General features: G+C 40.6%; 5 protein-coding genes across 11 annotated transcripts in view; 2 read left to right on the top strand and 3 right to left on the bottom strand.

Moving 5' to 3' along the window:
• On the top strand, positions 1–3,169 carry nif3l1 (NIF3 NGG1 interacting factor 3-like 1 (S. cerevisiae)). Of its 3 annotated transcripts, none has more exons than XM_043231016.1 (7): positions 1–247; positions 661–1,111; positions 1,254–1,410; positions 1,481–1,604; positions 1,921–2,059; positions 2,677–2,760; positions 2,851–3,169. In XM_043231016.1, exons 2-7 carry the CDS (start codon positions 661–663, stop codon positions 3,033–3,035), a joined length of 1,140 nt encoding a protein of 379 aa, XP_043086951.1. In that variant the 5' UTR covers positions 1–247; the 3' UTR covers positions 3,036–3,169. The 3 variants fall into 3 exon arrangements, with proteins under 3 accessions (XP_043086951.1, XP_043086950.1, XP_043086949.1); XM_043231015.1 differs by lacking the exon at positions 1–247 and adding an exon at positions 265–466; XM_043231014.1 differs by lacking the exon at positions 1–247 and adding an exon at positions 265–539.
• Positions 3,170–3,486: 317 nt separating this feature from the next.
• gdpd3b (glycerophosphodiester phosphodiesterase domain containing 3b) lies at positions 3,487–8,567 on the bottom strand. Its single transcript, XM_043231018.1, has 10 exons — positions 8,211–8,567; positions 5,727–5,769; positions 5,425–5,560; positions 5,298–5,343; positions 5,099–5,217; positions 4,783–4,872; positions 4,569–4,702; positions 4,349–4,408; positions 4,222–4,273; positions 3,487–4,133 (listed from the first exon to the last, which is right to left on the bottom strand). Exons 1-10 carry the CDS (start codon positions 8,353–8,355, stop codon positions 3,999–4,001), a joined length of 960 nt encoding a protein of 319 aa, XP_043086953.1. The 5' UTR covers positions 8,356–8,567; the 3' UTR covers positions 3,487–3,998.
• Positions 8,568–11,005: 2,438 nt separating this feature from the next.
• On the top strand, positions 11,006–16,703 carry tbx6 (T-box transcription factor 6). The gene is given in 9 exon segments (XM_043230934.1): positions 11,006–11,311; positions 12,015–12,171; positions 13,227–13,494; positions 14,070–14,213; positions 14,349–14,419; positions 14,527–14,588; positions 14,707–14,968; positions 15,049–15,581; positions 15,584–16,703. Coding segments are annotated over 9 exon segments (2,547 nt in total). The 5' UTR covers positions 11,006–11,223; the 3' UTR covers positions 16,546–16,703.
• Positions 16,704–17,245: 542 nt separating this feature from the next.
• Positions 17,246–23,718, bottom strand: prodh2 (proline dehydrogenase 2). Of its 4 annotated transcripts, XR_006248621.1 has the most exons (13): positions 23,578–23,718; positions 22,980–23,452; positions 20,516–20,706; positions 19,826–19,952; positions 19,687–19,758; positions 19,525–19,605; positions 19,320–19,463; positions 19,016–19,182; positions 18,738–18,848; positions 18,556–18,644; positions 18,274–18,486; positions 18,005–18,052; positions 17,246–17,923 (listed from the first exon to the last, which is right to left on the bottom strand). XR_006248621.1 is itself a non-coding variant. In XM_043230936.1 (12 exons), the coding sequence occupies exons 2-11, from the start codon at positions 23,211–23,213 to the stop codon at positions 18,305–18,307; spliced, it is 1,398 nt and encodes a 465-aa protein (XP_043086871.1). In that variant the 5' UTR covers positions 23,214–23,452; positions 23,578–23,718; the 3' UTR covers positions 17,247–17,923; positions 18,274–18,304. The 4 variants fall into 4 exon arrangements, 3 of the variants coding, with proteins under 3 accessions (XP_043086871.1, XP_043086870.1, XP_043086872.1); XM_043230936.1 differs by lacking the exon at positions 18,005–18,052 and having other exon boundaries at positions 17,247–17,923; XM_043230935.1 differs by lacking the exon at positions 17,246–17,923 and having other exon boundaries at positions 17,949–18,486.
• Positions 23,719–25,371: 1,653 nt separating this feature from the next.
• The window catches only part of eif3c (eukaryotic translation initiation factor 3, subunit C), a 12,153-nt gene continuing 9,800 nt past the window's right edge, over positions 25,372–27,724 (bottom strand). Inside the window, exons 18-23 of one of the 2 annotated variants that reach the window (XM_043230977.1) lie at positions 27,591–27,656; positions 26,731–26,818; positions 26,485–26,650; positions 26,081–26,122; positions 25,872–25,919; positions 25,372–25,667 (exon numbers count right to left, since the gene is read on the bottom strand). In XM_043230977.1, coding sequence (XP_043086912.1) covers positions 25,591–25,667; positions 25,872–25,919; positions 26,081–26,122; positions 26,485–26,650; positions 26,731–26,818; positions 27,591–27,656 — 487 coding nt within the window. In that variant the 3' untranslated portion in view covers positions 25,372–25,590. The remainder of the gene's footprint in view (positions 25,668–25,871; positions 25,920–26,080; positions 26,123–26,484; positions 26,651–26,730; positions 26,819–27,590; positions 27,657–27,724) is intronic. The other variant, XM_043230978.1, reaches the window with a different exon arrangement.

Genomic DNA, 27,724 nt, shown 5'->3' with positions numbered 1-27,724 from the left:
ATGTAGGCCAAATTTAATTTAATTATTGAAGTAAATATCATTTACATTACCTTTACATTCAGTCATTTAGCAGAGACTTAATAGCTGTTTACAAATACAAGCATCACATTGAAATCACAACATTACATTTTGAGCCTCGTCTTTTCATTTAAAAAAACTACAAAATCTACAATTAAACGCGGGTAAACGGATATGACGCGACTCTGACGCGCTGACAGTCCGGAAGCTCGTGGAAGCGACGTTTCCGGTGAGTTATTAATATGATTTCTGTGATACAATAAGTAACATAAGTTTGATTTGTTAATAGTAAACGGCATGAATCCTTTTGTGTCGTGTTTGATGAGAGTCTGGTCTTCTTCAGTTCTTTCCGGATGATCGCGATGCAGACTGACTTTATAAACACTTTATTTATTTATAACTGCAGCTTTAGTTCATAAATCATCAGAGATTATATCAGCACATGCAGGTCAAATAAGCAGATTGTGTTTCATTTATATACTTCTCAGTAAATTAGTTGTGATCCGTTTGATATGCATCGTGTGAGTAAATATAACTTTATGATTTAGATGTGGACCTGTGTCTCCAGGCTTGGAGCACTCTCTAGTGCACTTACACGTGCACACTGTGTTTTGAGTGAGCTCTCTGTCTCTTCTTCTGCAGATGTTCAGATGTCGTGAGTGTTCTGGAAGACTCGTCCGTGCTCTCCTCCAGAAGCAGCGCTCTTTTTCTTCCCATCAGCCCCTTCTCTCTGGACGCATGGATCTGCGGGCGGTGCTGGAGGTTCTGGAGCGGCTCGCTCCGCTGTCTCTGGCCGAATCCTGGGATAACGTGGGTCTGCTGGTGGAGCCCAGCAAGCCCCGGCGGGTCAGCTCCATCCTGCTGACCAATGACCTGACCGGGGCGGTGATGTCCGAGGCCGAGGCCCTGCGCTGTGAGCTCATCGTCTCCTATCACCCTCCTCTCTTCCGGCCGGTCAAGCGTCTGCTGCAGAGCGACTGGAAGCAGCGTCTGGTGCTCAGAGCCGTCGAGGCCGGCATCGCCGTCTTCTCTCCACACACGGCCTGGGACAGCGTCCAGAACGGCCTCAACGACTGGCTCGTGGCAGGAATGGGTGAGAACTCTGTCTGACAGCAGATGGCGCTCTACTCTACTTCACTTTAACGTCTGTGTCTCTGGAGCAGAGAAGCAGCACAGGTCCAGATGATACAAAAATCATTAGGATATTAAATAAAAATCATGTTGTGTGTGCTCAGGCCCCGGGGCGGTGTCGGTTCTGAAGCAGGCTCACTCCAGCGCTCCTCAGAAACACAGGCTGGAGTTCTTCTGTGAGGGTGAAGCGGAGCTGGAGTGTCTTCTGGAGCAGGTCAGACTCCTCGCGGGCAGAGAGAGTGTCCCGTTCTCTTCGGTCAGGTCAGTGAGCGGTCAGTCTGATGTGGTGATGCACGCTGGTGTACCGGTCTCTGATGCTGCTGATGTCCAGGAGTGAAGCAGGAGGTCAGCAGGTGGTTCTGACCTGTCCCAGCTCGGAGCTGACCGCTGCCGTCCAGATCCTGCTGACCGATCCACACGCCAGCAGATCCCTGAACATCACACACGTCCAGCCGGTCAGTCCGCTTCATCAACCTGTCACTAGTGTTAAACGGATGCAGTGATTTGATCAAAGTGACAGTAAATCAGTGTATTATTCTGATTTCTAAAGGATCATGTGACTCTGAAGACTGGAGTAATGATGCTGAAAATACACAGAAATAATGAGCCTTTAACACACATTCAGAGAAAACAGCTGATAATCAGATGTAGACAGAGCCACATAATTAATGTTTTATTTGATTTCATATATGCTGAAGTTTTCTGGCTGGAGCACGTTGCTCCGGTCTTCAGTCAGAAGCTCTTTCAGTGAGTAGTTTTCTCTGGTGTCAGGCTCCTCTCCTGGGCTGCGGTCAGGGACGTCTCAGTGTTCTGGACCAGCCGGTGTCCATCTCTACAGCGCTCCAGAAGATGAAGACCCACCTGGGTTTGTCTCATCTCAGACTGGCTCTGGGCGAGCAGCACACACTAGGTAGTGTACCAGAGAACCGACTTAGAAACAGACCTTGAGATCAAACACAAGGCAACACGCTGGAAAAATATAGGAGTGATAATTCACAGAAAACTTGCTAATAAATTCCCAGATTACAAAGTACAGTGTGATCTTTTGAAGTATGAAGTGTTTTATTCCTAAAAGATCTGCCTTGTATCTTTTAATATTTTTATTATTAGTTAATTATTATATAATTATTTGTTATTTATTAATAAATAAATCAAGTTGCATTTTTTTACAATATATATGTTAATTGATATTGCAACCATAAAAAGTAATTTATATCCCATTCAATATTTTACAGCAGTTCAAATAATAATAATAATAAAAATTCTTAAATAGTGCTACATTTTCCAGGTGTTTAATACCAGTAATTAATCCAGTACTATTTACATATGCTTTCTTTACTTGTTGAAGCCTATAAAGTCATATGAAATAATGGTTTTCGACAATTTTAGGAAATTGTAAAATGTGTATAAATTAGTGCTGTCAAATGATTGTGATAAATCACATCCAAAATAAGACTTTCTGTTTATATGTGTGTGTGTGTGTGTGTGTGTGTGTGTGTGTGTGTGTGTGTGTGCGCTCTGATCCAGACTCTCTGGTGAAGACGGTAGCGGTGTGTGCAGGATCTGGATCTTCTGTGCTGCAGGGAGTGAAGGCAGACCTCTTCATCACTGGTACATCTCTCTCTCTCTCACACACACACACACACACACCCCTAACCGAGGGCTGCAGGAGTGTGTGTGTGATGCTGTTCTCTGATTCAGGGGAGATGTCTCATCACGAGGTTCTGGATGCGGTCTCTTCCGGCTCCAGTGTGATTCTCAGCGATCACAGCAACAGTGAGAGAGGCTTCCTGAGCGTCTTCAGACAGAGACTGACCTCTGAACTGGACGAGACGGTCAGCGTCGTGATCTCCGAGCGAGACCGAGACCCGCTGCAGGTGATCTGAGTCCACTGACCACCCTCAAGACCTTCAGAACATCTTCTTGAAGGAAATGATGACAGAATTTCTGTTCTTGGGTGATCTATCCCTGCTGTAAATGTTACTATTAACAAGCGAAATAAACCTTATTATAAAATGCAGCATAAAGTTGTGTTCATGTTTGTTGTTTAAGGTGTAGTTATTAGTCCCACTTCATAGCAGGTGTCTCTAAACACTCTTATGAGGTCCAGTGTACGTAAAGCATGCATGTAGTACATGGGTAAAGTTAGAGATTAGTTTTGGTTAGGTTAGTGGGACGGGTAGGTTTAAGCAGGCAAAAGGTAAATGTAACAGTGTAATTATAGAAATGACAGATTTATTTAAATGCAGGTATTGTTTTATTAAAAACACATTTAAATAAATGTACAATGTAAAGATGTGTGTACACACAGTGCATTGAATCAAATCATTAACTTAATTGTCTGTAACATGTTTTTTTAGTAGTTCACTTCAGATATTCTATTAACTATAACCACTGTTAAAGAATAATGCATTACAGTATTGTGCTGCTCCATGAAAAAAATAATAGTGTAAATTTCGTATCACGTCAGGTCACCTGAGCTGGGGTTACTTGTTAGTTTTTACTAACAAAAAAACAAAAAGTATATTTTTGGCAGCTGTAAAAGGTGTTTCACACCGAAAGAGCTATAAATGACTGATTTCTCTCAACATGGCAACCCAAGAGCTGTCCATCAATGCCTGAGAAACAAAGAAACTGATATTACTTTATTTGTTTATTATGTTGTAAATTTAATAGTAATGCATTACTTTAGTTACTTGAAAGAATTGATCTGATTCCACGACACACTATAATTCAGCTCCGCTAACTACGTGTCAACTAGCAGTCATTAGAGTATTAGTACTAACCCTAACCTGACGGTGTACTAGTTAGTTGACGTGTAGTTAGTAGTGTGTGTTATTGGAGCGGAGCTAATAGACAGCAGGAGGTGGGTGTTTTCTGATGTAGTTGGTGAGGAGCGTGGGGTAATCGGTCATAACTCCCGTCGCTCCGACCGAGAACGCTGCTTCCATATCCTTCTCCTCGTTACACACGAACAGCTGCACCTGAGACGGAGAACTGAGGTCAGACCGCTGCTTCTGCTTCAAATGGACCTTGTTTTAGCTCTAAACAGCTGAAGAACGTCACGTTTACCTGCAAGCCTCTCTTGATCAGGTGTTCAAACAACGACTTCCTCATGGTCAACCTGAGAAGCACCAATAAACACGATAAAGAACGGATGAAGAAGTGACTGAACAGCTTTGAGATGAATGAGACTCACTTCTGCAGCAGAGACACCACAAATCTGTTCTTCAGGATCGCTTCTTCTGGAATATACGTCCTGAGAAATCACATCAGTGTTGGTGAAACACAGGTGTTAAGATTAGTTTAATAATGTTTAGGAAATGCTGAAATTTACTGATGTTTTGAACTCGACCTTACTGTAAAGTGTTCCCGCAAAGCATATCTAAAGATTTCACTTCTAGATCCTCTCATAATACCTGTTGATAACGCTGGGCAGGTAAAAGAGCAGCAGACTTTCCCTCAGAGGAACAAAAGGAAGAAGTCCGGTGTAGAAGAGCAGCAGAAGCAGTATTCCTCGCCTCGTGGTGAACATGTAGGGCATGGACGGGTTCTGCTCAAACGCCACAAATATCAGAGCGTTACAGGCCTGGAGAGATGTTTCAGGACTTCTAGAGGGACATAATACTGTACCTGCTTATTACATTTCTCCATAACTCCAGACTCTTCAGAAGCCCATACTGTAATACTCTCTCTGCGATACTCCTTCACCAGATTAGAGACCTACAAAACAGACATGGACTTATTCACTTCATCAGGTTTACTGAACATTACTAACAAGCTGTTTTACAAGATTTATTGTGATTCGTAAAAAAGATTTAGTCAACAAAATTTATTTGCAAATAGTTGCGATTTTTAGCTTAACCCTATATCTGCATTTCTGCTTTCTTTCACAGTGTTAAGCTAAAACAGGCACAGATTAAAAAATAGTGAAATCAATTAATATCACCTTTTTGATGAGCAAGTCATTGTTTTCTTTGATCTCAAGCATCATTGGCATGCTGGGAAAGTTCTTGAAGAGATCTTCCAGTAACACAAACTTTCTGTCCTTCCCGGTGCTGAAGTGTCCTAACACAAGTAATGTTGCGTGTTTTATTACATTATATAATAATTAGAGCTTGGCTACAGTGAAGTCTGGCAGTATTTACCAACATAAAACGTGACCTCGAGTCGCTCTTCATAGAGAGGTAAGTCCTGAAACACAAAACAGGACTCAGAAGACCTCAGAAATCACAGACGGATGAACAGAGGAGGTCTGAAGGATAGGATGACTACCTGAAACCTCAGAGACGACACGGTTTTGTCGTATCCGGTTTGTCTCAGAAGGTTGTTATCGTGTGAAACCACCACACAGCCGTCTGATGTGAGATGACAGTCCATCTCCAGCATCTCAGTGCCCACAGACACGGCACTGACCACGACACACACACACACACACACACACACACACACACACACGACACACACACAGCACAACACGACACACACACACACACACACACACGACACGACACAGGGTTAAAGAAGAAGAGAAAACAACACACAAGTTCAGAGTTAAAGAGAAGACAGAAACTCACTTTGTGAACGCTTCCATTGTGTTTTCTATCTTCTCTCCAGATCCTGTAATCACAAACCATCAGTTCTTCTCTAAATCAACACCCAAACACCTTTAGTTTCGACACTGAGGTGCTGAGGATGATGCCGTTTGTCATCTTGACCTTCAAGCAGCTTCTGACCCCAAATAAAAGCATTTTGTTAAGCATTTGGGCAGAATCTTTTATTGAAATAAATGCATGCGGCTCTGAAGGTGTGTGTTTCTAAAACTTCTCACAGATCTGCTGAGAGTCCAGCTCATGATCTTGGTGTTGCTCGAGCGTCAGGAAAGCACACACAAATATTTAAACAAATTATACAAATATTTTAAATTCTGTTTACAATATTTACATTTTGTGAAAAACAACAGTTTTAAAGTAGCCTAGCTGTGAAATACAAACTATTTTTAACAATAAAAAATTATGGTCAGTTTGACCTAAACATAACAATCATACCAATAATTGTAATTCTTTAAAGCATTAGTATTTTAATAATTATACTATTTTTAGGTATTAAAATGTTTTATTACAGGGAGTGCAGAATTATTAGGCAAGTAGTATTTTTGAGGATTAATTTTATTATTGAACAACAACCATGCTCTCAATGAACCTAGAAAACTATCAAAGCTGAATATTTTTGGAAGTAGTTTTTAGTTTTAGCTATTTTAGGAGGATATCTGTGTGTGCAGGTGGCTATTACTGTGCATAATTATTAGGCAACTTAAAACAAATATATACCCATTTCAATTATTTATTTTCACCAGTGAAACCAATATAACATCTCAACATTAACAAATATACATTTCTGACAATCAAAAATAAAACCAAAACAAATCAGTGACCAATATAGCCACCTTTCTTTGCAAGGACACTCAAAAGCCTGCCATCCATGGATTCTGTGAGTGTTTTGATCCGTTCATCAACGTTGCGTGCAGCAGCAACCACAGCCTCCCAGACACTGTTCAGAGAGGTGTACTGTTCTCCCTCCTTGTAAATCTCACATTTCATGATGGACCACAGGTTCTCTATAGGGTTCAGATCAGGTGAACAAGGAGGCCAAGTCATTAGTTTTCCTTCTTTTAGACCCTTTCTTGCCAGCCATGCTGTGGAGTACTTGGACGCGTGTGATGGAGCACTGTCCTGCATGAAAATCATGTTTTTCTTGAAGGATGCAGACTTCTTCCTGTACCACTGCTTGAAGGTGTCTTCCAGAAACTGGCAGTAGGACCGGGAGTCGAGCTTGACTCCATCCTCAACCAGAAAAGGCCCCACAAGCTCATCTTTGATGATACCAGCCCAAACCAGTACTCCACCTCCACCTTGCTGGCGTCTGAGTCGGACTGGAGCTCTCTGCCCTTCACCGATCCAGCCACGGGCCCATCAAGACTCACTCATTTCATCAGTCCATAAAACCTTAGAAAAATCAGTCTTGAGATATTTCTTGGCCCAGTTTCTTGGCCCAGTCTTTTGGGCACTCCAGTGATGTTGCAGCTCTGAAATATGGCAAAACTGGTGGCAAGTGGCATCTTGGCAGCTGCACGCTTGACTTTTCTCAGTTCACAGTCGCTTCTTGCGACCCTGTTGACTATTTTGAATGAAACGCTTGATTTTTCGCCTCTGGCTTGCTTGGTTGGGGACACTTAACTTCTAGTGACTATCGTTGAATTGACTACAGAGACCGTCTCTGCATTTAATAAGAAATTGGTCACTCTCGTCACTATATATCCCTGTCATTATACTGTACAGTGCTTTGATGCAACCTGTGTTGTTAAAAGCGCTATATAAATAAAAATGATTGATTGATTGATTGATTGATTTTCGATGAGCACGCTTCAGAAACTTGGCAATTTTAAGAGTGCTGCATCCCTCTGCAAGATATCTCACTATTTTTGACTTTTCAGAGCCGGTCAAGTCCTTCTTTTGACCCATTTTGCCAAAGGAAAGGAAGTTGCCTAATAATTATGCACAGCTGATATAGGGTGTTGATGTCATTAGACCACACCCCTTCTCATTACTGAGATGCACATCACCTAATATTCTTAATTGGTAGTAGGCTTTGGAGCCTATACAGCTTGGAGTAAGACAACATGCATAAAGAGGATGATGTGGTCAAAATACTCATTTTCCTAATAATTCTGCACTCCCTGTAGTTATGAGTGACCCTGGAGCACAAAACCAGTCATAAGGGTCCATTTTTCAAAACTGAGATTTATACATCATCTAAAAGCTGAATATATCTCTCCATTGTATGGAAAAAAATCTGGATCAGGGTTGAGGAAGTTCTTCGCAATGCATATTACAAATAAAAAATGGTAGGAAATTTGCCAAATATATTACTGGATAATGATTTTTAAGGCATACAGTGTATTTCTGGTTATTGTTTTACACCTGAGGACTGTTTCTGTGCTCCAGGCCGAAGTCTAGGATTATCTCAAACTCCTGTAAATGGAGAAGAAAAGGTACACTTGCCTCCTCGGTGTGAGACGTGTCTGCAGTAGAACTCCAGCCGTTTCTTCTTATGAAGAATCAATGGATTGCGCAGAAAATAAAGAGAACAAACCACATAAACTCCGAGAGCCGAGCCGAAGAGAAGAATCACGCTCAGTGCGTCCATCTTGACCCTCAGAACCGAAGTGTTTCTTTGGCTTGTTCTCAGCTACGCTTTATATGTCTTATCGCTGCAGGGTTTATGGTGCTGGTTCAGTGTAAAGAACATGTGATCGTCTGGGCGTGTGGTTTGCTGTAATACTGATATCAGAACACTTCAGACCGGCCCAAAGAAGACAAGACGGGTTTAATCATGAACTAAAGAATCAGATCTCAGATCTTACCACCCTTCCGTTCAGACTGTGTAACTATAACCTTAAAGAAATACAATCTTTAGGTTTTATCCTTTATCTGAACTCTTGTGGTCAGCGAGGCGTCTGACTCAAACACACACTTCTGCCTTCTAAGAAATCAGAAACTCCAGCAGACATCTTCATGTCATGATGGCTGGAAAATTCCCGTGTCGTAATGATGTCATGTTAAATATGACGTGGCTTCAAACTGAATTAATGAGAATTGCTTATTTATTAGATCTGAGAGCAGCTTTTGTGAGATCTGGAAGTGCACCTCCGTGAGTAAAAGATAAGGTTAAGATTACACCTTTGACAAATATTCAAACACTTTCTGACCTGATTATGAACCCGGCATATTTAATAGCTGCTAGTCATGTGACTTTGGGCAAATCCAGAAAAACCTGTTATGAAATGTCCAAGAAGTATCATGTGCACAATCAAACATGATCAGAAGATGACTGAATGCTCTCAGTTCACATGAAATCATGATCTGGATTAACCCTTTCATCATTCAACAGTAAAAAAGTCTTCAAATAAAAAATATTATTAATATTTTATGACGGACTTTTTAAGAATTAGTTTATGCTACTGTATCCAGGCCAAATAACTGCTAAATATTCACAGTAAACACAGGACCCAAACAAAATCAATACATTAAATACAGGGTGAAAAAACTATAAACAGTAAATTAAATAAATAATGTGTCAGATATATTTATATATTTCAGCATCATTTCCACAAGTAACTGATTGTAAATATAAGAATCTAAAAATATACTGACTGTAATCACACTTATTTCAGCTTAAATATCTTTTCATGACACGAATGTGTATTTTGTTTCTCAAAACACTGATTTACATGATGATTGAACAAAAGCTTCTTTATAGTAGAAAAGGATTCTTTTGATTATTAAAATGTTCTTCACACTGGTTCCTTCACAAACCGTTTCGGATTCTGTTCCTCAGAACTCAGTGAGATGCAAACTGAGAATATTACACAATTCAACAATAATTAAATATGTTAAATAAAACAAATATCATTTATGTATTTCATCCCATTTCTTTGCCACCAAGAATCTACATTTCCTTCAGCCTTAGCTGTATTCATTTCACTTTAGGACTTTAACATTCGTAAAAGAAGAACGACTTTATATTAAAAACAAACAAGCAAGCCCTGCTCGGATTAAAACACATTACTTTCCGTGAAAAATCAACTAATTGTTTACTTTTTCAAGGAAGTAGTGCGTTGCTTTGAGCGGTAGCTCCGAGACACACACCTGGGCTCTCATAAACACATTAGCCCATCACACACTCTATAAAGTGAAGCGCTGCGGTCAGTAATGACCCAGACCCCCTTCTGAGACGACACCTCCACTTCCCTTCACAAACAACAACTACAACAACAGCTCAGATCCACGACAAACATCTACTTCACGTCAAACAGGTGACCTCTTCTTTCATAAACCGCTCTGAAGACACACTGAAGAGTTTCTGAAGGACAGCGGTGGGGATTTAGTCTAAAGCCACGTTCATTTGTGAAGATAGTGATGAACAAAACAAGCTTACTTTCTACAATAATCTAAGAGCTGATGGAAAATCCTGGGTTTTTGTTGAAGGGTTTGAGCTGCAAATGCATGCAGTGTTTTATAAAAGCGCTTTCTGAAGCATTTGTTAATTTGTCAGAAGACATCTGGATGGTGTTTATCTTTCAGAACAAACTGCAGCAGTGACCAAACTGTGTTAAACACCTCGCTGACCACCGGCTGAGCTCGGACACCTCTCATCACTCCGGCTCACCTAACAATATATTCCTCAGCTCTGAGCCCAGACCGGCCAGCGATGCAGACGCTCTTTCATTTTCAGTTTGAGCTTCCTCTTCTCTCTCGCTGCGGGAGAAACATGAGTTCAGTCATCATCGAGACCCGTGAGAAACAAAACCCTGGACCACAAAAGCAGCAAGAGCTGTTTTACATTTATACATCATATGATTGAATAAACCATCTCTACACTGACGTCTGGTTTGTTAGGATAGGACAATTTTGTCTGAGATACAACTATTTGAAAAAAATCTAAATATTGAGAAAATCACCTTTAAAGTTGTCCAAATAAAGTTCTTAGCAATGCACATTATTCATCAAAAATGAAGGTTTGATATATTTACGTATTTGACATGTTTATGTATTGTTTATGTTGTAGTTCTGGATAAAATCTTCACATTTGAGGAGATGCTTGCGATTATTGAGATAATCAGACACTAGCGAATACAGATCAGTCTGAAGAACACTAAAAACACTTTAGCCGTTTGAAAGGACAGTCGATGCTGAAGCAGGCATGCGCTGATGTTTTAGGTTTGATGTGCTAAGTGATGTGAAACAGTGTTTATTTAACCACTGAGTGCTGGGCCTAAAAGATGGAGGCTGAAGAAACAGAAGAAGACGTGTGAAGACCTCACCATTTGGTTGAAGTGTGAAGGTGTGCTCACCTATATAGTGCTCAAGGAGACAGACGCAGACACATTAGAAAAGAAGACACCGAAGAGAACAGTCATCAGAAGCAGCAAAGAAGACAGAGGAAGATTTCTCCATTATGAGGTGTTGAGTTAAAACTGATAAAGCCAAAGCCAAGAGAGAAACTACTAGAAACATGCTGGGTGTGGAAATGTACCCTAGTTTGGCCCTGGGCCCTCAGAGACGGAGCGACTGCTTCTACAGAGGTAAGAGCCTTCAGATCAGCCAGAGAGTCACAGAAGAGAAAATCAGCATGAAGTTAGGTTAGAATCACTCTTAAAAATAACGCTTCAAATGTTTCCTAAAGTGATGTTATTACAGTATATTTTCACAATTTTTTTCTGTTCAATTGTTGTGTTACTAATTTGTATATAGTTTTTCACCATTTTTACTGTAGTTTTAGATTTCATTATTTTATTATATCAAGTTAAACTATATGAAAATGAACAAAATGCTCAAGCAACTAGTTTAAAATAAAATGTATTAATGGTTTTAGTGTAAAGAATGTTGTAGTGAACCGTTCTAAAAATAAACTTTTTTCTTATTGTAAAAAAATGCAAAGACTCCACAAATGTTAAACCTTCAAGGAACCAAAAATTCATTTAAATTCATTTAATGAGTGCTAAGAAGAACAAAGTCTCCAATATCTGGTATAGAAATGAACAGACTTGATATAATGCTCATCAAGCCTTTGATAAAGGTCTCAAATGAATTCCCCAAACAACCTTTTAGTAAACAGTTCTAGAACCACAAAAAACATTAATAATGTTAATAATTAGTAATGTTAATAATCTAAATAACCTCTAAAAATAACAGTAAAGATTGCCTGGATGTTAAAGGTTCTCCCTGGAAGCATCAATGCCAGTAATGAAGCGTTATTTCCAAAAGCTGTGATGCTAATATGTAGATGTGGTGGATCTCTGGCAGATGAAGGCCCAGCTCATGTTCTCGCTCCTCGACTGCCGCCGGCCTCAGAGACAGCTGGAACACCTCAGAACCGTGTCAGAATGGAGCTGGAGAACGCAGACCTGTGGAAACAGTTCAGCACGGTGGGCACCGAGATGATCGTCACTAAGAAGGGCAGGTGAGCATGTCTGAGCATCAGGACAAGCTATTCTGAAGACATTAGTGACCCTGGAGCACAAAACTAGTTATACGTAGTACAAGTACACTATATGGACAAAATCTAGTGAACATGTTTGACTACTTCAGAAATTCCATGCGTACAAATCTTAATGTTTGAGAATATAATGATATTCTAGAGAATTGTGTGTTATAGCATATTTCTATTCTAACATGACAATGCCTCTCTGTATATGTACTATATCTCTTTGTGCATATGCTATATGGACAAAGTATTGGCACCCCTTATTTATAACAGAACAACTTTCTAAAACTGTGGCAACAAAACTGTACACATAATTTATGCACTGAAAAAAATTATTCATTTCCATCTCTGATGCAACAGTTTTGGAAGCACCTAAAATAACTGTACCTCTGTGTTTAAGTCACTGGTGTTTAGTGATGAGTTTTTGTCTCTTAAAGTCACAGCAGAAGTTTCTGCTGACCAGTCAAGTTCTTCCACACTGGCACAATTAATTATTTCTTTGACTTACACACAGAGTCATTGTCATGCTGAAATAGATAGGGCTCCTGTCCAAATTCTTGCTATAAAAGTAAAGTACATAATTCCCTAGAATATCATTATATACTTATTTACATTTTACCCATGAAAATTACTGAAGTAGTCAAAGCTGTTGATTAGAAGGGGGTACCAATACTTTTGGCAATATAGTGTATATTCGGAGCAATAGTCAACAACACATAGGTCAAAAATTCCATTAAGATATATTTTTAATATGTCCTACTGTAAATATATCAAAACTTAGTAATTTGCATTTCTAAAAACTTCATTTGGACAATTTCATAGGTGATATTCGATTTTATGTTTTTACACACTCAGATTCCAGATTTTCAAATAGTTCAGAAAGTAATCACAGCCAGATATCGTCCTATCCTAATAAAGTACGGATAAATGAAAAGATGATTTATTCAGCTTTCAAGTAAATTCACATAACTGAACCTGTCCGGGGTCACATTTCATTGCTTTAACTCATCTCTCTCTTGTCTGGTCCTCAGGAGAATGTTTCCTCAGCTTCGTGTCAAGCTATCAGGGCTCAACCCGTCTCTGCGCTACATTCTTCTCTTAGACATCGTTCCTGTGGATTCCTCTCGCTATCGGTTTCAGGACAGCAGCTGGCAGGTGGTCGGTGGAGCAGAGGCTCGTCTGCCGGACCGTGTCTTCATCCACCCGGACTCACCCGCCACCGGAGAACACTGGCAGAACCGCACCATATCCTTCCACCGAGCCAAACTCACCAATAACACTCTGGATGCACAAGGATATGTGAGTAACAATGCACCTTTCAGTATCTGTATTCAAAAGTCACAAAGTACACTAACACTGTGTAACAGTGTCAAATGGCAATAGTGTTAAGGATAATGAACCAGACAATACAGTACTTTAGACACTTTCATAATATATTTTCAAATAGTGCAAATATCTGTAATATTTTTCAATAGCAAAAAGTATGTAAGAATGGATGTCATTGAATGGATAGCTACAGTATCAAAACCATGATATCTAACCACGTTTGCTTTCTAACCAGGTTCAATCAAATGATGACTTTTCTCTTTAATGTCCAGATAATTTATATTCAAATTACAAACTTACAAAATATCTTAATTGAACATGATTTTAACTTGATTTTCTGTATAATTTTGACCCATAGAGTGTATTGTTGTTTATTACTACAAATATATTTGTGCTGCTGATGACTGCTTTTGTGCTCCAGAGACACTTTGGAGCTGTTAAGCTCTTAAAAATGTTTATAATTTTAAAGATAATGACTGTAACTGAGGTTTTGTAAGATGATTGCTCAGGAACTCTAAGGGTGATTAGCATCTCTTTTTCTCCTGAAGGTCATTCTTCACTCTCTGCATCGATACCAGCCGCGGGTTCACGTGATCGAGGCCCGAGACGTACTGATGTGGGGCAGAGCCCAGCACTCCTTCAGCTTCCCTGAAACACAGTTCATTACCGTCACTGCCTACCAGAACAACAAGGTGAAATTAATACATACAAGTATAATAAAGATCCTTAACAGTGAAAAAAGCTAAATATTTTTGTCATAGGTAAAAATAAAGTGATTGTTTTCTGAAAAAAATCTTGCTTAGTGCTTTTAATTTATTGTTTTTTAGATCACTGAACTGAAAATAAACTCAAACCCTTTTGCAAAGGGTTTCAGAGAGAATGGCATGAACTGCAAAAAGTAAGTTAAACACCAGTATTACCTATGAATTATCCAAATAATATGGTATTTAAACACAAAAATGTTTTAGACGCCTGGACTATAGCACAATATATTTTTTTCTTCAGACAAAGGGAGGCCAGACTAAAGAGAAAAATTACATCTAGTCAAGAAGAATCTTTGGATATTGGTGAGGATATTTACTATCTTAATGTTCTCTTTGAAAACAGAATGCTTTGGTAAAAACGTGCAAGGTTTCCCAAATTTTACTGTTCTGCTTATAAAACTCTTTGTACCTTGTCTCTCAGAGTCATGTGACCCATGTGATTCCACGGAGCTCCTCACACAGTCGGTGGAAATCCCAAGCTCCGCCCTCTCCATCATAAACACCACCCTCCCAATGACAGACTCGGGTTTCCACACAGAAGTCCAATCTCTCTCAGATCAGAGCGTCTCTGAGCAACCCCTCGTGCTTGGACAGGCGTTCTTGAACTCTGAGATTCCCTCCTCGATTGAGAGTCAACAGCAGACAGCCTCTGAAGACAACGTAAACAACACACTGATGGATGGGTGAGTGCTGTCACCTCACAGCTACACTATCAGCGCTTAACAGACGCGTTTATTAAAAATAGCCTTATGTTTTGTTACAGGTCTGGACAAATGATGGGCCTCTCCGGATACTCCTCAGCTTTTCCTGCTCCTCAGCTCAGCTCCTCTTTGCCTCAGTCATCTTCCATCTATTCCGTGGTGTCCTCCACACAGAGCTCTGAGCTGGAGCTTCCACCGTCCTCGACCATTCCCTCACCCACGTACTCCTCTATGCGTGCATCGGACTATCCTGGTTTGAACCCCTCTACATCCATGCCCTCCTCTACAACCTCTCCTCCAGGCTCTTCATACCCTCCTATCACATCCTACCACACTCTTCTTCCCACAGACCAATCCCAGGACAACCTAAGCCCTCATACACCCACAAATCCACCTTTCCAATCCATCCCCCCCTCTTCTTGTCCAGGTTCTGGGTTAACAATTGATCCTGTCAGAAATCAACTGGATGACGGAGGATTAGGCTCGTCCAACGCAACGACTCCTGCAGTCCAAAACCCAGCCCAAACAGCCTTTCCCTTTCCTCCGGTGCAGTCCTCAAACGACCCAGATCCATCATCCCCTCCGTGTCAGAGTCTATCCTTCCCGCAGTGCAGCAGTGCAACCCAATTCCCACTCCTTCCGACCCAAACACGACTCCGACTGCATTCCCCTTCCCTCCGGCAGGACAGTCCACTCCTAACCCTATAATGACAGCTTCGACCCCAAACCTGACGCTCTTCTCCTTCCCCCATGTTCAGCAGAACCCTAGCCTCAGCTTGAGCACCACTGGACCTGCTCAAACTCCTGCGACCGGTTCTTTTTCAGTTTCCCAATCCTCATCCATCCCAACAGTTCCAAACCCAGTTTATCCAACAGCTGGATCTTTCCCCTTCCCTTCCACCAATGTTAGCCATCAAGGCCCCATGCAATCATTTTCAAACGCCCTGCACACAACCGCAGCATACGCTGTCCCTTCATTCCCTGCTCCCAAACACAATGCTCCTGCTCCTCTCCCAAACCCTGCTCACTCTTCTTACCCACATCCGCTTCAGAGCCTGGCACTGCCCTCATCTAACTCCATCCACGGTGTCCCTGCCATCCCAAACACAACCCAGATTCAGTCTGCCTTTCCCCAGTCATTCCCTAATCCCTCCTTCCCTCACATCCCAGCCCAGACGGCAAACCCTGCTCCAATTCCCTCCCAGTCCTTTCCCCCAATCCAAAGCTCTCAGTTACTGTCTCAGTTTAATCCAGCCTCGACCCATCCGCAGTGCACTTCCTCTGCAAACGCTTACCCTGCCGTAGCTCCCTCTGAGATAGGCAGCTTCTCACAGCTCAATTCTGCCTCCTATCTGCCAGATGTGGTTCTGCACCCTTCTTTGCTTCCCTCCCTCGACTCCTCTGCTCCTCCGTCTCTTTATAACCATTTTCCTTCCTACTCACTCCGTCTTTGCCAGGATCCTCGGTCCTCCCTGCATTTACCCTTAAGACATATTTACAGACAGCCACAGCATGCTCAGGGGTCTTACTTTGACCTTGGAGCAAGAGCGGTATTCTGAGAATAAGCAGAAAGACAACTTGCTCTGAAGATCATGGAAGCACTGCACATTTTATGACTGCATTGGAGAGAAAAAACTAAACACTGTAGTTTAAAATGTAATACTTCTTAGTGTTTAGGCAGAAAAACAACATATCTGTTGTTCATGAGATATTTTGAAGTTATGTTTGACTAATGCTTGATGTAATAGCTTAATAATGATGTATATTTTCCTTATTTCTATTTGTATGCTTAAATGACAAAATAAAGTCTGAATGAATTTAATTGTGATTATTTATATTATTATTCTTTATAAATGTGTGTGTGAGTGTGTGTATACATAATAAATCCATTACTTCATTAGACCTTTTTTGTAATTCTCACTATAAAGATTTTCTATATTCTGTAACATTAATACTTTACAACACACTAGTGCTTTTTATTCCTGTTATGAAATGTCAAACATCGGTAAACTGAATTTAGTCAGTTGTTGTACAAGGCAAACAGTTTAGTTAGCTTCTCCTGATGCTCTATTCTTTAAACTGTGAAGAACTCACTGAAAAAAATACAGTATGCACGTAAACATTCATGATGGGTAATAAAGATGGTGAAATTATACACAAGAAAAACAGCACTTAAAATAAAGTAGCATTAGATTTTAATAAAAAAAAGAGTATATAAAGTGTATATCCAATACAAATATTTTTAAAGGTGAAAAAAAAAAATCACAATATAATTCTTAACTACAGAATTTTCCAGATATTTAATTCTCACGGGAATCCTATAATTAATCAAGTTACTATACCACACTACTACTATATTGACTTGGGTAATAAAGATTGAGAAATTAGAGAAATTTTATCCAGGTGGATGCTGCACAGTGATGATGAACGAGGAGATGAAGAGCGCTTAGAAAAAGCAGAAAAGTGCTTATATAAATGTAATGAATCATCTTCATTATTATTATTAATATTATTATTATTATTATTATTAGTTAATGATAACTGAGCAAATCTTACCAGTCATATCAATGACAAAAAGTTAAGTGTTTACCTGAATCCACTCCATATGGAAAGTATTATATATACGCATATATAGTATGTCAGAAAGAGAAATTAAATCAGTCACATTCACACAGTATTTTAAACCATCATCATCATCACTGTGTCACTATACTTACAGGGTCTATTCCAGCGCTGCATGAGTGTGTGTGTGAGTGTGTGTGTGTGTGTGTGTGTGTGTGTGAGAGTGTTAGAAACCGAAGGAAGGCCATTAAAGTCCAGGTGATAATGACCTTAAAGCCCTCCCTCATTTTGCCACTTCCACTCGTTTCTCTTTCCTCCTTTTCCATTTGGTGTTGGACAAAGAGAGGGTTTAAAATAAGGTCAGGCAAACAGGTGCTGAGAGACAAATAAACACAACGTGTTAGAGAGGTTGTTTGAAATATTTTAATATATGTTGTTTGATTTTGTTTGACTGACAACGTTAAGAGTGCTCTATAATGATTTCTGAAGACTGGAGTAATGATGCTTAAAATAAAAAAATTAATTAGAGTTTATTTCAATTTATGAATTACAGAAAAGTAAATGAGATATTCACACAGAAAACAGCTGTTTTAGATGGTAATGATGTTTCACGATATACTGAGTTAATGTTTTTAATCTATTAAATGCAGACTTGGTGAGCAGAAGAGACTTTAAAATAAATGTAAAAATCTGAATTATTCTAAACAGTGTTTTATCATCATTACCATCCACATCCACTTTCAAAGGCTGATGTCTCTATCTGGGGCCTGTGATCTTCTCTCGGAGTCTTCGGCGGAGCTCCAGTCGGAGCAGATCTCGCTCCTTGCGTATGCCCTGAAGCACGGTACGGTTCTCCTGAGCCCTGCGCACCAGATACGGCAGCGTGTCCTCCACCGAGCCGTACGGCACCGACTTATACACCGAGAAACCCTGCTGCGCTGCAGGAGAAGAGGACCAGGTCAGAACCAGAGAGCCGAGAACATCAACACAACACAAACTCTTCTTACCGAGAGTGAGAGAGACGTGGTCACACATGCCCAGCAGCTGACCGAAACACACAGCCCCTGCGTCTCTGTGAAGCCCCAGCTCCTGCATGCTGAAACACACACACACACACACACACACACACACCAGTGAACATCAGCCAGCTCCACACACTCACAGAGGATGGTCAGTAACGCAGGAGTACCGTGTCGCGGCCCGCCGGACCGACTCTTCATTGTGAGTGGCCACAATCATCATGAAACGCTCGGGTTTCTCTGAAATGAGCCTCAGCATGAGTTCTAGACATCCGTTATAACTGCACACAAGAGAAAAACCCAGGTAAAAACAGCACTTCAAATAAAGTAAAGCTAAAATAAAGCTAGAGTTTGAGAACCAAAAGTTAACCACAAGCTAAAAGTAAATGTTTGTACACTTTTACTAAAAGTCCTTTTACTTAATAAAAAGTGAAATCAAATAAGACACCTGTCATTAGTTCTCTCCCATGATTCATGGATTGGATCCGTTCGCCCTTCTTTTTCAGCTAGTTTTCTCTCTTTGTCCATGTAAGCTCCTCTGACGAGTTTAACCCCGAGACAGAAACTCTGATCCACGGACGTCTGAACAGCATCAAGCAACAGATTCCTGGATTCCTGGTGAAGAAACAGACGAAGTGGATCTACAACACCATTAGGGATATATAATGAGCTCGTTATACGTAGCTGGGTTTTATTTTTAATTACTACTCTTTAAGTTTTTGTTTGTCGAGCGTGTGAAGCGTGGCGGTGACCTTCAGGTAGCACTGATATGTGTTCCAGATCCAGGCGCTGTGACGGTTGAACTTCTTCATCATGGCGGCGGTGATGAGAGACAGGGCAGGGTTCATGTAAGTGTACTCCGCATCCACCAGAACCCTCACTTTATCAACACTCGCCTGCGGACACACAGCGTCAGCAGAACGCTCCTTCACTTCACTCGGGTTTAAGGTTTAGTACCTCTCCTATTCTGTGGAGTCTCTGGAGGCCCAGCAGTAAGTGTGTGTTTTCGCTCTCGCTCAGACCAGAAAACATGACTTCCTACGAGTTACAAAGAACAACATCTAAAGCATTACATGATAAATAAGAGCTGATTATTATAATATCAGATCATATCTGTACCTCTCCCTCCATGGCTCTCACAAGCATGTTCAGATCATACTGCTCCGTCTTCAGCAGAGAGGTCAGCTTCGCCTGAACAGGAACTAATTAGTGACACCGCTGCATGTTACACAGAGAAAAGGACGACTGAAACACTCACACACAGCTCAGGGCTGACGAGAGCGGTGATCTTCAGCTGCATCATGGGATTTTTACTCCAGCCTTTGCTGTGAGACATGTGCACACACTCCAGCATGGATGCCAGGTTGTCTTCATATCGACGTTCCCTGCGGTGGTCAAAGTCACAATCAGGACTTGACAATAAAATACATTTTACAACCTATAGGTGCAAATAGAAGCAAAATAAAGTTCCATGCAGGTTTTAGAAAAAGAAAGAAACAGCACTGATACAAATTCAGCATTCCTAGAAAATAATTACACAATGGGTTGTAAAATTAATGCAAATTCAAGGGCAAAAAAAACTATTGAACAAGAAATTGACAATATGGAGCTGCATGTCCAGGCTCACTGGGTCCCACGGTGCAGCTGCATGTCTGGGCTCAGTAGGCCTTGTGGTGCAGCTCTGCTTCTGAGCTCAATAAAGCCGTATGTATGCTTAGTGTATAAGTAACCCAAGCAATTGCCAAACAAATCAAATCACATCAATTAAAATAGTTTTTCTTATTCACATGTCATTTTACTCAGATACATGTCAAAATAAAAAAAAGAATCGCAGTGAAATCCTGTGGTGCTACTGTATCTCCAAGCATATATATATTTGTCCTAAAATCAATTACACAGTGTGTTTTACATGTTTACAAATCATTCCCGTTATCAGGACAAGAATTACCCGGTGCTCTCTCCCAGGTCCTCTTCGATGGGGACGGCCAGCATGGGGTGGAGCCCCAGAGAGCTCATCTTCTTCATGGAGTCTGTGATCTCAGCTTCTGTTTCTCCGGCCACAAACTGAGCGTACACAGACGGACGCACGACCATGCAGAAACATCGCTGACCCAGAACCTTCCTCGTAACGGTCATCAGCTTCGTTAGACACCAGATAATGAGACACATTACATGTTATCAAGGCAGCTCCTGTCAGATCTTCAGGATGCTGCACACCATGTGACTGTAATACATAAAACGTTTTAAACCCTTAAACTACACCACGAGATCAGTGTCTGTTCCCCAAATAGTATGAATAAATGTGTTCAAAATCTGTGATTAAACCAGATACAGATCAGATCTCCTGCGCCAAAGTTTCTGTAAATGCAAAAAAGTTTAATGCACACAGCTACTGAATTCTAGCCTAAAATACAGGGAGTGCAGAATTATTAGGCAAGTAGTATTTTTGAGGATTAATTTTATTGTTAAACAATATGTTCAAACATGTTCTAAATGAACCTAGAAAACTCAATATCAAAGTGGAATATTTTTGGAAGTAGTTTTTAGTTTTAGCTATTTTAGGAGGATATCTGTGTGTGCAGGTGGCTATTACTGTGCATAAGTGTTAGGCAACTTAAAACAAATATATACCCATTTCAATTATTTATTTTCACCAGTGAAACCAATATAACATCTCAACATTAACAAATATACATTTCTGACAATCAAAAATAAAACCAAAACAAATCAGTGACCAATATAGCCACCTTTCTTTGCAAGGACACTCAAAAGCCTGCCATCCATGGATTCTGTGAGTGTTTTGATCCGTTCATCAACGTTGCGTGCAGCAGCAACCACAGCCTCCCAGACACTGTTCAGAGAGGTGTACTGTTCTCCCTCCTTGTAAATCTCACATTTCATGATGGACCACAGGTTCTCTATGGGGTTCAGATCAGGTGAACAAGGAGGCCAAGTCATTAGTTTTCCTTCTTTTAGACCCTTTCTTGCCAGCCATGCTGTGGAGTACTTGGACGCTGTGATGGAGCACTGTCCTGCATGAAAATCATGTTTTTCTTGAAGGATGCAGACTTCTTCCTGTACCACTGCTTGAAGGTGTCTTCCAGAAACTGGCAGTAGGACCGGGAGTCGAGCTTGACTCCATCCTCAACCAGAAAAGGCCCCACAAGCTCATCTTTGATGATACCAGCCCAAACCAGTACTCCACCTCCACCTTGCTGGCGTCTGAGTCGGACTGGAGCTCTCTGCCCTTCACCGATCCAGCCACGGGCCCATCAAGACTCACTCATTTCATCAGTCCATAAAACCTTAGAAAAATCAGTCTTGAGATATTTCTTGGCCCAGTTTCTTGGCCCAGTCTTTTGGGCACTCCAGTGATGTTGCAGCTCTGAAATATGGCAAAACTGGTGGCAAGTGGCATCTTGGCAGCTGCACGCTTGACTTTTCTCAGTTCACAGGCAGTTATTTTGAGCCTTGGTTTTTCCACACGCTTCTTGCGACCCTGTTGACTATTTTGAATGAAACGCTTGATTGTTCGATGAGCACGCTTCAGAAACTTGGCAATTTTAAGAGTGCTGCATCCCTCTGCAAGATATCTCACTATTTTTGACTTTTCAGAGCCTGTCAAGTCCTTCTTTTGACCCATTTTGCCAAAGGAAAGGAAGTTGCCTAATAATTATGCACAGCTGATATAGGGTGTTGATGTCATTAGACCACACCCCTTCTCATTACTGAGATGCACATCACCTAATATTCTTAATTGGTAGTAGGCTTTGGAGCCTATACAGCTTGGAGTAAGACAACATGCATAAAGAGGATGATGTGGTCAAAATACTCATTTTCCTAATAATTCTGCACTCCCTGTTAATCTAAATAAATTGTTAAAAGCATGAGTGCTGCAACAATTGTCTTAGTTACTTACAGAACTTGTTACAGGTGTATATGTTATAAGATCACTTCAGATACGATTAGCCATATCACACATGTACTCTTACCCATCCTGATCCCATCACCACAGATCTATTCACAGAATGGATCTCTACAGCCTCTTCTTAACATTACATTCTCTCCTTATCTTGATGACTTTCAATCTGGCAGATATTAAGCCTCTAATCAAGAATCCACAACTAATTGTAGTTAATTAGCAAACTACACTGACATTGATATTCAGAGACAGGCATTAAGAGAGTTTAGATCCCGTCTGATCATTAGTCTCTGTAAATGAGGAAACAACTAATCTTACAGTGGAAAAAGTATGGAGTGCTGCAAGGATCTGTATTAGGACCTCTGCGGTTTTTGTTTTTCATGCTACCTCTTGGAAATATTGTTAGAAAACATGGAATTATTTTCCACTGCTACAGAGACGATATACTTCTCAGATAAAAGTTTGTCAGACGTTGACACAAAAATCTCACCTTTCCACAGTTATTAACCAGCACAGGAAACGAGCAGAGCCTGAAGACTCCGAGAGCTCGGATCAGCTCCCAGAAACTCTTCACCTTGAATGCTTGAGGATCCTCAAAGGTCAGAAAGTCAGCTGTCGAGGGGTCATGGTCACCTTTGGCCGGCAGGGACTGAGAGGCAGCCACGCTCTTGAGTCGCACAGATACAAAACGACCGAACGCCGGCGGACGCAGAAGGGAACACATCTCCTCTGACACCTGATGAGGGTCGTTCTGATAAAACCTAAAGCGCTGAACTATTGATCTTGGTACAAAACTAATCTTAAGAGCTGCAGAAGTGAGTCAGTGCAGCAGTACGCTTCAATATTGAGCAATTCAGACTTATTCAGTAAACACCACAGCTCACGTGTTTTCATTCACACATCTACATCAGTATATACGGGCAGGTTTTTGGTTTTAGCACAGATCACAGACATCAGGGACACCTGTTAGAAGATATACACAGAAAACAAGAATTTCACTTGTGACAAAAAATAAAAACGTACCACTGACAAAAATAAAGGAAAAAAACTGAAATGGTTGGGAAATTAGAAAAAATAAAATCTCTCACCTGTAATTATGGACGGCAAGACTGACAGATTCTGTGCAATATTTCCAGAGCAAATAAACCGAGAGGATGAGGGCAAATGAGCAGCACCGAGAGAGGGGAGGTTCGTTTAGGCATGCTGGTTAATGACTGATGTACCGCTTGAACTTTGGGACATGAAGGGGCAGATACTGAAAAATATGACAGAGCATCAGTGTTCACTTTTTAAATTAAGATTAAGATGTATTAAACCAGATTTGGAATACTTTGGAATTGGAAACACACTTTACACTTAAAAACCACTTTAAAGTCACAGCATAGCTAAATTATATCGTCAAAATTCCTAACGTTACAATTTCATGAACGTCATATTTCATTTTTTTTGCATGCAGAAAAAGAAGAAGCCAAAACTGCAGCCGAAATGATAAGGAAGGGAACGGAGCAGATGTCAGGCTGACCTTGGCTCCTGGGAAGAGGACAGATCCTGGTGCTCGGGAGGGATGTGTTGGGGATAAAGACTGTGCTAGACTTTGTCCTGAATAGTCAATACTAACAAACAAGAACCACAAATTAACCCCGAACACCCTTCGACTTCCACCAGAATAAAGTCATTCATGAGTTCATCTGAAATGATCAGGTTTAACAGATGCTTGTGACGTTAAAATATCCCAGGCCTCGTCCCGAAGTCTGACTTTAACTACGATCCTTTGACTCTGATTATACTAAACACTATATTAATATGATTTTGATAAGATTCCCTTAAAGTACTGAATAATCTACACACATTTATTTCCAGGCAAATAATTCATTGTTCGATTTTCTTCTTGTGGTTAGTGATCCGTATACGCTTCACTGTCTTTAAATGGGTCATCATATGGCTTTTAGTAAATGTTTATATAGGTCAAGCAGTGGAGCTCAGTGAAGGTCTATGGGATATTATACACAGAAAACAGGTTTTGTTTGAACACCTGCTTTCAAAAAAAATATTTCTCACTAACTTAACAGTAATTTAAAGTATTTTAGCACAAAGCTGCTCAGAGAGGCAATTAACAGATTATTAATGGACAATATCATTTTAATCTTTGTAAAAAGCATTTTTAAGCAGCGTTTCCAATACTGTAACAGACCAGTGGCTCCGCTCAGCTCATAGCTCTATCTGGATCACTCAGCATTTAACTTGATAAGAAATATAATTCAAGACCTGTTGGTGTGATTGACGTGAGATGTTATTTCATCATAATTCATTTCATCATATAAAAGAACTCTTTCATGTGGCGTGGTTTAATTAATCCAGGACGGGATGTAAGTTTGATCAAACAAGTCAGAAAGATAAAAAGAATAAAAGCCTCAGTTACCTTTGAATATGGATTAAAAAAAACAGAATTTCTGAAAGTTCAAATTTAACGATGCATTCATTAAAAGTCATTAGTAAGTTTATAAACCTGCCCTTTCAAGATATAAACTTTCATTTGTGAGTCACAATTATAAGTAGTTCATTATATTTTTATTGCATGCTTTCATAGAAGACATTTACCATTTTATTTGAAGACTAAACATCCCTCAGATTCCACAACTGCTGCCGTATTCAGCTTCAGAAAGCTGCTTGTTTTTGTTTATAGATTGATTTATGACTTTCAGAGAGTAGTGAAAGACCTCAGGTCAGGCCAAACGCGGGTCATCTGCACCAAACGAGACGTTTACACAATAAATATTAATTGAAATTTCACTGAAACCAAATCACAAAAATACTCTCTCCATAGACCTGTGTGCGGGAAGCAAATGTTTAACCTGAAAACAAATGATTGACGCAAACTCTGCTTTCTTTTCATCTGAAGAATCTTTATTATTAATTCACCAGACTAACACACAGCTTGAAATTTCTTCCAAGCCCACTAGATCATCCAAAACTGCTGCTCCAGAACCTGCCGGTGTACGCTGAAAGAGAACAACGTGCTAACCACGGAGCTGTTGATTTGATGAGAATAAACCGGAGCCGTTGTGATCTGCAGATCTGGATCTGGAATGAAGCGCGCCGGATCAGTACGAGCTCTGGTTCTGGCTCCGGTATCCTCCTCGCTGGTAGTTCTGCTTCTGCTGGTAACCTCCTTTCTGATCTACAGCAGCGACACACAACAGAGAGAGACCTTCAGCTTCACGAGTCACCCGCGAGACACGGACTTCATTTCAACAGACTGAAGCTGCTTTGAGCTTGTCAAGGAAGGAGAAAGTGAAAGGGCCTTTGGAGAGCAGATGGAGAGCTGTCAGCGCAGAAATGAGTTTAGGAGATGAAGAAGTGAGTGAATGATGTTCATAACCACCTCGTTGGTAACCTTGCTTCTGCTGGTAACCTCCCCTCTGGTCTGGAGCTGCATAGTGAGAAGTGTTTAGAGACACAGGCGCACATGCACTTACACAGAGCACTTCAACAAAACATTTGACAGCAGCAGCGTCCGGCCGACAAGCACACGAGAATCACCAGAACCGTGGTGTGTGTGTGTGTGTGTGTGTGTGTGTTCAGGATAGTCACCTCTCTGGTAGCTCTGCTTCTGCTGATAACCACCTTTCTGATCTGTGTGAGAGAAGAGAGGATTGAGAGCATGCAAAGTCATTTAGAAAACTTAAGACTGCCTGCATTGTTATGGTTTACATACACATTAAACTGTAAATATATAAAAGTTTTAAAGAACTTTAAAGTATTGTTATTGTATTAATGATTTTATAATAATTACTATTAAATTATGAAATAAATTAAGAAAACATTCTATTTATTTGCAAAAACATACCGTTTTTAAAATGGTTCAAAAATCATTTACTTATTTCTTTTTTGCTTTTTAGCCAATCAAAAGCACCCGACTGCAGGCTGACTGAGATCACTAGGAATGCTCTATAAAAAAAGCATTATTTAAAATAGTTATGTTTATTGTGGAGCACCTCTGTTGAAGTATCCTCCGTAGACGCCCTGTTTGAGGTCGAAGACGCGCTCGTTGTTCTCCACCAGGCCGCCCAGTTTCTCGGCCAGCTGCAGGGCCATGTTCTGAAGAGATGTGGGCTCCGTTCTGTGCATCACCACCGTCTGGGTCGGCTGGTCCAGAGACGCCTGAGCGCACACACACACACACACACTCATGAGAACCGCTGGACACACACATACTGAGCGAGCTAACGCCTCTCTCTTACCATCAGCTCTTCATTGATGATCATCTTGCTGATAATGCTGTGCACTGTGGGTAAATCCAGCTCAAACATCTCTGACAGAGTCTCCATACTGAAGACGAGATCGAAAGAAAGAAAGAGATGAGGAGCTGCAAAAGACTGGGCTCAAGTTCAGAAGGACGTTCACATCTTCAGTGAATGACAGCAGCCATTTCTAATTTAGTCTTGCCATGAACTGTACTTTTTAGTTATTATCATATTTAGTCAAACTTGCTCTATTTTTGTTTAGTCCAGTTTTAGTCAACTAAGGCTGGGTTTCACGGACAGGACTTAGACTAATCTAGTATTAGGCTATAGACCAACATTACTGGTGTCCATCTGGAGACAAAAAAGCCTTTGATAGACACTTTTAAAGTTGTAGTGAATTCTAAAACCAAAAAGTGTTCATCTTTTTTGAACTACTTTAAAATGTAGCCTACTGTGTTTTAATATCAATTAGTGCATGTTTCTTTCACTTAAAAACAGTTTCTTGTCTGTGAAACTGGGGGTAAATGTCATTTTGGCATTACAGTCTAGTTAATGAAAGCATACTTAAACTGATGCTTTTATTTACTTTTGCTGCTCAAAATTATAATAGAAATAATTATCGTTTTTTTTTTACATTTCAGGTAGTGTGGATCTGAACTCTTGATATCTGGCAACCACACACTTGAAAGCTTACTAGCGGCTCATACAGCAGTCTGCAAAAATAATGCCTACTATTGTTGACGAATATATATTTATTTAAATAAAGGTCCTATAGACAAACAGTTATGATATATTGACCTTTTCATCATACATGAAAGTCATGAGCTGCAGATGTTTTAGGAGATAGAGACGCGCACCTGATGGAGTCGTACACACTGCTGTAGGTGAACAGGTACGTGCGCAGAGACTCCTCCTGGATCTTCCTGAGCATCAGAACACAGAACACAGGTTAGCGGAGGTAAAACAGACGCTAAGATCTTCTGCGGAGTCT

This window comes from Puntigrus tetrazona, unplaced genomic scaffold (genome assembly GCF_018831695.1).
Source record: "Puntigrus tetrazona isolate hp1 unplaced genomic scaffold, ASM1883169v1 S000000270, whole genome shotgun sequence".
In the NCBI taxonomy this organism is placed as follows: Eukaryota; Metazoa; Chordata; class Actinopteri; order Cypriniformes; family Cyprinidae; genus Puntigrus; species Puntigrus tetrazona.
The sequence above is the reverse complement of the archived record's forward strand: the minus strand, read 5'-3'. Positions and strand labels throughout refer to the sequence as shown.

Excerpts from the sequence above, each read along its gene's own strand:
- nif3l1 (XM_043231014.1), top strand. Across the intron at positions 1,605-1,920 it reads ACATCACACACGTCCAGCCG|GCTCCTCTCCTGGGCTGCGG; the intron begins GTCAGTCCGCTT and ends CTCTGGTGTCAG. Across the intron at positions 2,060-2,676 it reads GGGCGAGCAGCACACACTAG|ACTCTCTGGTGAAGACGGTA; the intron begins GTAGTGTACCAG and ends GCTCTGATCCAG.
- gdpd3b (XM_043231018.1), bottom strand. The coding sequence starts at position 8,355 with ATGGACGCACTGAGCGTGATTCTTCTCTTCGGCTCGGCTCTCGGAGTT. Across the intron at positions 5,770-8,210 it reads ACACGTCTCACACCGAGGAG|GATCTGGAGAGAAGATAGAA; the intron begins GCAAGTGTACCT and ends TTGTGATTACAG. Across the intron at positions 5,344-5,424 it reads TGTCGTCTCTGAGGTTTCAG|GACTTACCTCTCTATGAAGA; the intron begins GTAGTCATCCTA and ends TTTGTGTTTCAG.
- prodh2 (XM_043230936.1), bottom strand. The coding sequence starts at position 23,213 with ATGTGTTCCCTTCTGCGTCCGCCGGCGTTCGGTCGTTTTGTATCTGTG. Across the intron at positions 19,953-20,515 it reads GACCTGGGAGAGAGCACCGG|GGAACGTCGATATGAAGACA; the intron begins GTAATTCTTGTC and ends TGACCACCGCAG. Across the intron at positions 19,183-19,319 it reads CATATCAGTGCTACCTGAAG|GAATCCAGGAATCTGTTGCT; the intron begins GTCACCGCCACG and ends TTTCTTCACCAG.